This window comes from Elaeis guineensis, chromosome 5 (genome assembly GCF_000442705.2).
Source record: "Elaeis guineensis isolate ETL-2024a chromosome 5, EG11, whole genome shotgun sequence".
Classification (NCBI taxonomy): Eukaryota; Viridiplantae; Streptophyta; class Magnoliopsida; order Arecales; family Arecaceae; genus Elaeis; species Elaeis guineensis.
In genome coordinates, this window is record NC_025997.2 from 114716920 (window position 1) to 114728008 (window position 11089).

At 34.7% G+C, this 11089-nt stretch overlaps 1 protein-coding gene across 6 annotated transcripts in view; it reads right to left on the reverse strand.

Annotated features, from left to right (window-relative positions):
- LOC105045550 (pentatricopeptide repeat-containing protein At2g34400) overlaps positions 1-6887 on the reverse strand; it is a 33474-nt gene extending 26587 nt beyond the window's left edge. For 3 of the 6 annotated variants that reach the window (XM_029264683.2, XM_073258129.1, XM_073258128.1), the window contains exons 1-4: positions 4832-6887; positions 4309-4630; positions 1509-1753; positions 777-861 (exon numbers count right to left, since the gene is read on the reverse strand). In XM_029264683.2, the coding sequence (XP_029120516.1) occupies positions 5092-6810 (1719 nt within the window). In that variant the 5' untranslated portion in view covers positions 6811-6887 and the 3' untranslated portion in view covers positions 777-861; positions 1509-1753; positions 4309-4630; positions 4832-5091. The remainder of the gene's footprint in view (positions 1-776; positions 862-1508; positions 1754-4308; positions 4631-4831) is intronic. The other 3 variants (XM_073258130.1, XM_073258131.1, XM_073258132.1) reach the window with 2 other exon arrangements.
- Positions 6888-11089: the final 4202 nt, after the last annotated feature.

Here is an 11089-nt window from a genome sequence, read left to right on the forward strand (position 1 = left end):
ACAAACACATTAATGCTCAAATTAGAAAAAATATGATATAATTGTTTAATGATTTAAGTTCAAAAATCATTTCTCTCAAAACAAATCAACTAGCTAGAATTTTCAATCAAAACAAGATTAAGTTCAAGAATCATTTTTCCTCCTATTTTTAAGAGTTAATGCTAGAAAATTTATTTTTCTCAATTCTCCACCTTTTTCTTTCAAATTATGTATATTCATTTAATTTTAAGAGAAGAAGCCTTACATTTTTCTCCCCCTTACTTTTGCAAATAAAGCCATTTAAAATTAAGCAAGATTTAATAATGTAAGTATCAATGGAGCGGACTAAGTATCAAACTAAGCATTTAATTAATTCAAATATCAAAAACACATAGCACTCACTCAAGTAGACACCAAATTTTCAAAAATTTTGCTTTTCATTAATTTCCAATGATGTTTATATAAGATGTTTACAATGATAACAAATATCTAAAGATCCAAAAAGTATAGCATGCACACAAGTAATACATTATCCAATCAAGCTTATTTTACTTTAAGTTTCACAAGTTATAACATAATATGAGGGATTATAAGAGCATGTTGAATTTAAATAAAATTTATGTTCGCTATAAGTAGAATGATTCAAATAATGAAGAGATCATATTTAACAATACATTTAAGCATTCAAGTCAGAGTGAGATTATTGCAAGCACCGAAGAATCATTAAAATCAATCAATAATGCAAAATAAATTTAGCAAATAATGATGGTATGATGTGAGAAAGATTTAGCTTTTACCAAATATCACCATCTATCCATTTTAAGTCCTAAGCATCCATTTTCGAGAATTTGATCCTTTCATGCCATAAGATGCTTGGTACACCTGCAAAATCATTTATTAACTTTTGGTAACTAAGCCATCTTGGGTCCATTTGAGTTAGAGCATATGGTTCCTTTTGGAACCCAAACTTGTTTTACCATAGTATGGCCTATTTTTTTAAAATTACATTCAAAAACTGTGACCTATTTTATTACATTTGAAGCATGTAATAGAATAATTTTCAAGAGAGGTTTTACCAAACAAATTCTTAACAAACTTTTGTTTTCTTCAGGGATTAAATCCAATTCCAGCTTTATTAAAAACAGTCTTTTGATTATTTAATATTAGTTGAAGCTTTTGTAATCCAAGGATAAATTTTTCAAGCATAAGTTTTAAGTTATCAATCTCTTTTCTTAGTTTAGCATTATCGTCCATAAGAGATTTTTCAAATTTCAAAAATTTTTGCTTTTCTTCAACTCAAGATTTTTCAGAATTTGCAATATTCTCCTTTTCCTTAGCTAATATTTTCATTTTCTTCAAAATATCTTCCTTTTCAATCAATATTTTATTTTTCTCTTCAGCCAAAAATAAATTTGACTTTTTAAGTTCTTTATTTTTTTTAGCCTTAACTTTTTAAATTCATCCATTAAATCATTGAAGGCTTGAAACAACTCATCAAAAGTAAAATCGGAAGAATTGTCAAAGTTTACCTCATCATCATTGGCCATGAGGCAACAAGTTGGAATTTTTTCTCTCTCTTCTCATTTCTCTCTTCTTTGCTTTGCTCCCCCTTTATCAAAGCCTTCTTTTTCTTTTTGTTTCTTCTTTTTCTTTCCATCCTCATGAGCCATGAGGTATAAGTTGGGGTGAGCTTTTTTGTCTTCTTGGGAGTTTGGTTCTTCTCTTTGATTTGCTCCCTCAAAAGTTGTTTCCAATTTTTCCTATATTTGTTTTGCTGAAATATATGAAGAAATTATATTAAATTCGTTAATATCTAAAGAGCAATAAAATATATTCATGGCCTTAGCATTTAGTTGGACCATTTTTTTATCATGCTCAATCAATACATTTAAGATGTGTGAGCCATCAATTATAATTTTTCATAAGTTATAACCGTGTGCTTGTATGAAGATACACATGCATGCTTTCCAATAACTATAATTTGATTCATTAAGCATTGGGGGTTAATCAATACAATAATCTTCATTAAGCAATGATTCTATTTGGATTGCCATGATCTTTTACTTTTGACCGCTAGATCAACAACTAATAACAAAGTACCTGCTCTGATATCACTTGTTGCCCAAGGATGGCTACCCAAGAGGGGGGTGAATTGGATATTTAAAAAATTTAAAAGATATTTATGCAGAATAGACTATTAAGTGCTTAATGAGACATATTAAAAGATATGCAATAAATGAGAATAGTAAAGGAATAAGCATACAATCACAAATACTATAATTTTATAGTGGTTCGGTACCAAACTCAGCACCTACATCCACTTCCTAAGTAAACCACTTTGAGAATTTAACTATAATCACTAAGTTTGATTACAGTTTGATTATTTTTCTTGAGTTCACAATCCAATCCAGTTGATTTTAATCTTGGCTCACCAACCATAACCGTACAATGATTGTTTTATCGGACTAACAATCAACTCCGATTAGTTTTAACCTTGGCTCACCAATCAAACCACTACAAGCATCCAATTCAAGGCTTGGACCAACCCAAGTTTTGCATCCCAAGAAACTTGACAGACTACAAATGAAAGTATGTTTAAGAAAAAACAGAAAAACTCAATGAAGCCTCAAAAGAAGAAATCTTGAATTGCTTGCTGGTTACTTGATTTCTTCTCCTTGAATGCTTGAGAGAGCTATGTGGAGATCTTCAATGCTTGTGGCCTAACTCTCTCTTTTTAAGGATGGTGGAAGGATAAAAGAATCTCTGAAAATCACTCATTCCTTTTACTATTTTTGCTCACAAACTAGAATGCACTGAATATAACTTGAATGCTCTTCAATGGATGTCTTCCAAGGTATTTTCAATGCTCTAAAATGATTCCTTATGTAACCCTGAGGTTTCCTGCCACTTTAAGGTGATGGCTGCATTTAATGCTCTAACCATTAGAAGAGAGAAACTAGCCGTTGGAAGTGATTGGAGACAAAAAGTTGCAGTTCTAAAAACCTAATTGTTACAGTCACTGGGTCGACTCAACCTTCTCTGAGTCAACTCAGTTCCTCATTGGGTCTGCTCAGTTGATCACTTGGTCGGCTTAGCAGATTTGATCCAAAATTTCACGTTTCTGTCACTGCCTGTCTTCTGAGACCGGATCGACTCAGACTTCCACTGAGTCAACTCAACTGGCATGCCAAGTATGCCAATATACCGGAGTCGACTCAACACCTTCCGAAGTCGACTCAAAACCTTCCAATATTATTTTTCTTCAATTTTTGACCTTCCAAACTTGAATTTTTTGACTCCAATCTCATCTAAATATATTTGCTTCCTTCAATTTCATTTTCTCTTCTTCCAATCTTACTTTCTTCATACTGAGCCATCCAAACTTGTGTGAATTTGTTCTTTTAAGTGCTTTGACGTGGTATCTTGAGAGGATTTATCTTTAAGATAAATTCTTCATTTTGAATGCTTAAAAAATCTTACATCTAATCTTAAAACACATGATTAGAACCATAATTACTTAAAGTTTGGCAATCATCAAAATCAATCATGGGGTCAACATCCATATTTCTCTTTCCAAAATCCTATATGTCCATTTTAAAACACAAACTTTAAATATTTATTGCTTAGCTATATGCTGGCACACATAATTGAACATCTGTGCATATTGTCATTTGCTTAGGTGTTGTATAAGCATAACAATTTTACATAATTACATATAATATCTACAGAATGTATATCCAGTGCCAATGTGATAAAACTCCTTGAGGTGCATAAGCAAACCCTCTCCGGCAAGCAGCAGAAAATGTTGATTACCATCTAAAGTCAAAAAGCTATGTCCACCACATAAAAATGCTAGTATTGCAAAGTGGCAAATTTTGAAATTTGTCAGTCCCTTAACAAAGATAGAATGACATAACATGGTTACATGTATTGCAGGCAGAAGTCCCCTATTATTATATTAAACTGTAGGTAACAATAACAAGTGAAGCTGAATGGAATTATTGTTGAATTTTATAGCAAATTCTTATGAAGGTATGCTAATTATCTCCTCAAGCCTGAATGACATTAGCAATGGAGAAACTGGCACAGATGATACCTAAGGTTGAACAATTATAATTCATCTCCAGCATTATATATTCTATTCCAATATTTTCTGCAAATATTGTAGTGCAGAAAAGATGAAAATAATGCAACAAATCACAACAAAACAAACAAGGTGCAAATAATTTGCATCTAAAGGTAACAAAGGTACAAAATATTGTTTCAGCAAAATGCTTAAGATGGGTAACACCAGTAATCAGTGATATAAATAGTTGGCTGACATTGTACCAGTTACCAGATGCACCTGTCAGTCCACAATCTTATATGGCAGACAAAGTGTTTCTCATTGTTCTTACAGGTCTGTCAGACACAAATCAGCAAGGCTCCCAGCAAAACAGAATACTGCCAATTAAGCATTCAATCTAGGCACATAGGGCCTTACTGAAGAATATTCCCAAATGCTCACATAGCATCAAGTAGGCTCCAATTTCATGATTATTGCTGGTGCAAAGGCAAGCAAGGAAGAAAGAACACTGGATCTAGGCATACAGGAATCCTTAAAAATATAGACCCACTGTGAACTGGAGTTGGCTATTGCATCATCTTCGTCCTGGGCAAACATAAGCAGATTCTGGGCATTAGATTTCCTTATAACTATTTTTTAAGCATGACATAAGCATGCAACATCAAAGGATATTCTATGTTTGATAACAATCCACATTGGAATTTTTGGTCAATATTGTAGAGAAAATGATAATATCAGTTCAAGTCAAGAAAATTGGCAAGAAGATGGCTCAGTTATGTATAGTACCCTTTGAATGTTTTCTTTGTCGCTGCTTACAGAAACATATTGCTCTGTCATTCTCTGATCAGATATCTTGATGATAAACTCAAAAATTCCAGTTAGAAAAGTGCAAAGACTGAGAGAAGATAAACACCAGATTATTGAAAATTTAAGGCATGTTTGACACCAAAAGATGGGCCCCCCTTATGATTAAGACATCATCTCCTCTACTTATCTTGGGGAACTGAAATAAGTTGTTTGAATGCAGGTTGCATTACTCTGTAATTTTATTGCGCATGAGTTGAGTCCATCTGATACCCTTCCTCTAACATCATCAGCTGCAACTTCTGCAACCACTCAAAGATTATTTCAAGTTGTGGATGATGAACATAACCACCTGACACAAAAGAATGTACACGACCCCTAATCTCAATCCAACTGCTCCCCATCAATTTCTGAGTCCCATTTGCAGACATAACCTCCCTAACCTCCAATGCCTCATCCCACTCCTTACTAGCAGTATGCATATTTGCCAGGAGGACATAATTGAAAGAATCCTTTGGCTCAACTATGGATAGTCTCCCAGCAATGCATTTTGCCATGACCAGATTCCCACACCTTCTACAAGCTCCTAGCAATGCACCCCATATCACTGCATCAGGCTCATAAGGCAATGCTAGAATAACTGCCTCAGCCTCTTCTAAGAGTCCTGCTCGGCCCAAAAGATCAACCACACAAGCATAGTGCTCAGGCAGGGGCTCGATTGAGTACACATGAACCATGTCATTAAAGAAGCAACAACCCTCATGAACAAAGCCCGCATGACTGCATGCACTTAAGACACCCACAAAAGTGATATGGTTTGGGGTGACCGATGGTTGATGTAATCTCACCATCTCATCAAAGAGTTGCAAAGCTTTGGAAGCCTCTCCATTTTGAGCAAACCCACATATCATTCCATTCCATGAAACAAGGTCCTTCTCAGGCAAGCACTGGAAGAGGCTCAGCGCATAGTTCATCTCACCACACTTGGAGTACATATCCACCAGTGCACTCCCCACAACAACATCAAGTTCCAAACCATACTTCAACAGAAGGGCATGACATTGCATCCCCCTTTCAAAGGCAGTAATACTCGCACAGAACCCAATGAAGCAGCCGAAGGTGAAAGAATTAGGCTCAACACCAGCTATCCGCATTGAACGAAAAGCCTCAAAAGCATCCCTCTCACGGTCGTTCGCCAGGAGCCCTGCCATCATCGCAGTCCAAGAAACCACATCTTGTTCAGGCATCTCATTGAACAATCTCACCGCCCAAGCAACAAACCCACATTTGGAATACAAATTCAACAAAGCATTGCAAGCGAAGCGATCATAACAAAACCCACGCCTTACCATCAACGAGTGCACCTGCATCCCTGCAAGAACTCGCAAGCGACCAGTGAGTTCATTCAGAACGATTGCAAGGGTGAACTCATCCAACCAAATCCCTTCACGAACCATCTCCCGAAACAGCTGCAGGCACAAATCGCCCGCCCCAAACTTTGAATAACAATGCACCAAAACGTTCCAAGACACAGAATCTCTTTCAGGCATTCCATCAAACATCTTCCTCGCGTCCCCCATCTCACCCTTGTCCGCATACATCCTTACCAGATTGGTGCCGATAAAAGGGTCCGAGTTCGAGCAAACCTTGACGATCCGCGCATGGACTTGACGACCGACGGCCAAATGGCAGCAAGGAATGATGGTAGCGTAGGTGAAGTCATCGGGTTTTGTGGGACTTCGGGTCATGCGAAGGAAAAAGGTGAGGACTTCGCGGGGGTGGCGGGATTTGGCGAGGCCAGAGAGGGCGGCATTCCAGGAGCGAGCGTCGGCGTGGGGCGTGGCGTCGACGAGAGCGAGGGCATCGTCGGCGCGGCTCGAGCGGGCGTGGCCAGAGAGAAGGGCGTCGGCACGGTTTTGAAGACTGGATTTCGAGAAGGAAGTGGAGAGCGTTCGACGCATATGACGGTGGGGAAGGCGAAGGCGACGAGAAGACTGAAGAACGGGACTTGATAACGGACGGACTGGGGTGCTGCAAATATTTTTAGACGTCTCCTCTTAAAAATTTAATTATTTGTAGGTCCCGGTTCACCGGCATTACAACAAAGGACTGTTTGGTGGGTGGGACTCGGGAGAGGGGAGCATGGTCAACAGAAAAAACAGAAAAATTTAAAAAAAATCTTATATTTGATTGGGTATTTAGAAAAGAGATAATAGTTTCCTTATACGGGCCTATTTAGAAGTTTCTATAAAATTGAGCTAAAAATTTTATAAAATTTATGAATTTAACTATCCATTTAAGCAAGATCCTATATCAATGGGATATTATCTAGCTTAAATCTTATATAAAAGAAAACAAGTGTTCATAAGTTTTTTTCTTCCTAAAGTTCCAAGCCTAAAATTTGGACTGAATTTGGATAGATATACAAGCCAAGAGACCTAATTCTTATAAAATTTTCAACCTAATTCTGTGGAAATATCCAAATAAATATTAAAAAGAAAAATCCATTTGGAACATGGGAATGCCACTTTTCTATGGATTGCAAATTATCATATTTTTTCTCAAAATGCTCTTATTCATGCGATTTTTTTTCTTTCTAGCCCTTTATTGAGAGTATAACATGCATGTTATATAATTTTTTTAGAAAAGTAGATACTCAATTAAAGATAAATTATCTTGGAAAGTATGTTGCTTATGTTATTTTTTCATGATCAACGAAATATGTAAAAATTATTTTTTCAAATATCATACATCCTGGTATTAATTTCCTAGAAAAATCTTTCAGTGAGATAAAATTCTTTCCATGAATCAAATGAGTTCAAATTAACAATAAAAATATCAAACCAATGAGTTCGACTCATATCGCATCTATCTATGATAAATCTGCATAATAAAATTTAAGTTTCTTGAGATCCAATTTAGCACAAAATTTTATTAGGCCAACTAAACAAAGACCAACACTTATCAAAACTTAAAGGACTCTCAATATAGATGTAATTCATGTATAGAGAATTCTAAGGTAGATTATAATGAAATAAGAAGAAGTGACTGATTAATTTTTAAAAAAATAGATTACTTGAAACATGTTTAAGCTTCTATCCTAAAAGAAAGAGCTCTAGATAAGACTAAAAGATGAGTTGATAGAAATTAGTCCTCTCATATAGATTAGAAATTAGAACTGCAAGATTCCAAACTTGTCATGAAAATCAATATGCCAAGAAATGATTTTGCATATTCAATCTTATCTTCCTAGGCTTATGAGTGTGAAAGCATAATCAGAGTCATTCATATGTGTGAGCTCATCAAGTTTTGCTACATGTGTGAGAGATCAATGTATCAGCCCTTGGAGCTCTTGCGCTTTTCAGCACACTCTAGGGCATATCAGAAAAAAATACCCCCATGCAAATTAGAGAAGGGTTCCAATCAGTGGTTTGCAAGAAAAATGTATGTGTAGTTCCCATTACAAGGCAAAATTATAATTAGGGTAGAAAATGGTATGGTTGGTTCGATTTTAAGTGATATTTTCAAACCGAACCGATAATTTAGTTTAAGAAGTTCCTAAAATCAAATATTTGACTAAACACAATTGATTTCTTCAATTCAATTTTGTATCGATTCAGTTTTGTATCGATTTGTTCATGTAACCTTTCCAAGTATTTGAACAATTTTTCAGTTTAAGCGGGTTAGTCGATTTGGTTTCTATTTTTTGTTCCTTTATTATGGTCCATAATCAAGTCAAATTTGATCTAAGCTGAATTCAAACAGGGTCAAATCAATATTTTAGATTCTTAATTCAAATAAAGTACATAGCCCAACTTTGAATATACTATTGGATGTATATCCTAAAAGTCAATTGTTGGCTGACACATTGTTCATTTTATGATACAAATTTATACTTTAAACTATTGATTTAATCAATAAAAGATATTTTTTTTTTTCATTCAAGTGTTATGTATCTTTGAATCATCCTTAAAATTTATGTTACGATACATATTCTCAAGTGTTGAGAATTAGAGCTATATATGATCGATTCGTAAATTGCTCTCGATCATAAGATAGTCATAGAGACGATGATCGATCCAGATAGACCGACATATGGTTCGCTTCTTTCAAAATAGATGAGTCTCTAGTTTACAGTGTAGAGACACTGAGCAGCAAGTACGGATAGTTATTAGAGAACAACTAGTACTGAGTATGACTATATGAGAGATCATATGGATTTCTATCCAATCGTTAATGATTAGCTCAATGCTGTAGTTGTGTGACTGATCTTTTGATCTATAGTATCATAATTGCTCACAGTAAAACTGCTGTAGTTTGACTATATATAAGTATTGACTCAATTATAAATTTTTGTAGTGGATGTTGACTTCAGTTGGTTAAGCTGTGCGAGCAACGTATGCATCTAGATGGGATTTATTGACCTTGATAGAGAGGAGTAGTCCTATAAGATTTGAGAAGTAGAATCTACAAGTCTATGACCATAGCAGTATGATTAATGAAAAAAAATTATTTATAATCACTATTGGACTTGAGCTGATCGGATCTATCATATGACTAATAATGAGATTTGATAATTTATCCATGATCTGCCATCTAGTCGAAACTCAAGATAGAAGAACTGTATCATATATTAACTACACTTAGAGATTTTATTTCGATTCTACTAGGTTGCTACTACATAATGCTAGATATCACTAGTAGATTGTGAGAGCTCAATAGGATTATTTTAAATCAATGATCCTTGTCAAGTTAGAGTAAAATTATTCTGATCCATTGAAAGAAGTTTCAATGATACCTATGATAGAAATTATAGTATGTCTCACTATCAGACAGAATTGAATCTATGGGGTCATACATAAAGGGAGAAGGCCTTGATCAGTTATAATTGGATTTATGAAGCACCAATTAATATGGATTTAGAAAAATCTTATTGGATTCATGTTAATCTTACTAGCACCTGGGTGAACCTAATTTCTCTTGTAGTTTGTTTGCTTATATGATAAGCATTGCTTAATTTCTACACTTGATTTGAACCTAATTAAATATGATTCAATGGCCTCCAATGATTGGATGCTTAATTTATGGCTTGGATTAAATCAAAAAAAAATTTTAATTTTATTCATCTTGATTTGATTAAAAATCTTTGAAGTAAATTTATGAAACTATATGGGCTGATTTGTGAGCGTTGAATTGGGTCCTATATGATGGGATGCCTAGCACTAATTGTGGGCATGGGTGAATAATGGGTGGCACCCCATTTATTTGATCCAAGTATATTATAGCTAGGACTTCTAATATGATTAGAAGGAGGGATTCTAATTTGATTAGGATATCTATTAGATGTCTATTTAAAAGATCCTAGCCCTACTTTTTACATTATCTCATGATCTTCCATCCTTGCCGCCACCTATTACTATGCCCACACCACCTCTCCTCTCTCTCTAGCCCACGTTCTCTCTCTTTAGGTGTCCCTCTTGGAGCTAGAAGAGAGGTGGGCGGCATCCTTTTAGCTTGGTGTCAAGTGTTGGCACCAGATTGTTGGTAGTTTTCTTCCTCTTCTTCTCAAGTTGTTGAGAGTTAGTTACAACTACTTTTTATTTGTTGTTCTTCTTGATTAGTTGAGAGATCAAAAAAAAATTTTGATTTCTTCAAGAATCAAGAAAGATCAAAAGGGTTCACAAATTGATTCTTATCCAAACTTGGTTCAAGCCTTTTCAGCCTTTCGTTTCAAGCAAGCAGGATCCAAGAGAAAATAATTGAGGTTGGTCCTATAGATATTCGTAGAGGTAGGATATTTGTACTATTGATTCAGAGCCTGATCAACTCTAAATCTAGAGATTAAATTGGATTCAGTCTCAGTTGTAGGTTTAAGGCAAAAGAGAAAGCGATTCACGTATGTAAATTGATTACAAGCTTTCTTCATTTATCCTAAAATCAGTTTATGTTAATTTCAGCATATGAATTAGATCCATAGATGCTTTCATATGATGAATATATGCTTAGATTAAAAATATTTTAATCTAATTTTTTTACTGCATTTGAGATTTAAAAAAATTTTAAAATCTACGTGCACTAGTACCTGTATAAAATCCAATAGTGATATCAGAGCCACATGTTCATATATATATAAGTAGCATAAAAATCTTAAAAATTATTTTTAAAATTTTAATTTTAGATCATACATGAGATGTATGTATTTATGTTTAGATCTGAAAAGTGTCTTAGTTCTAATTTTTA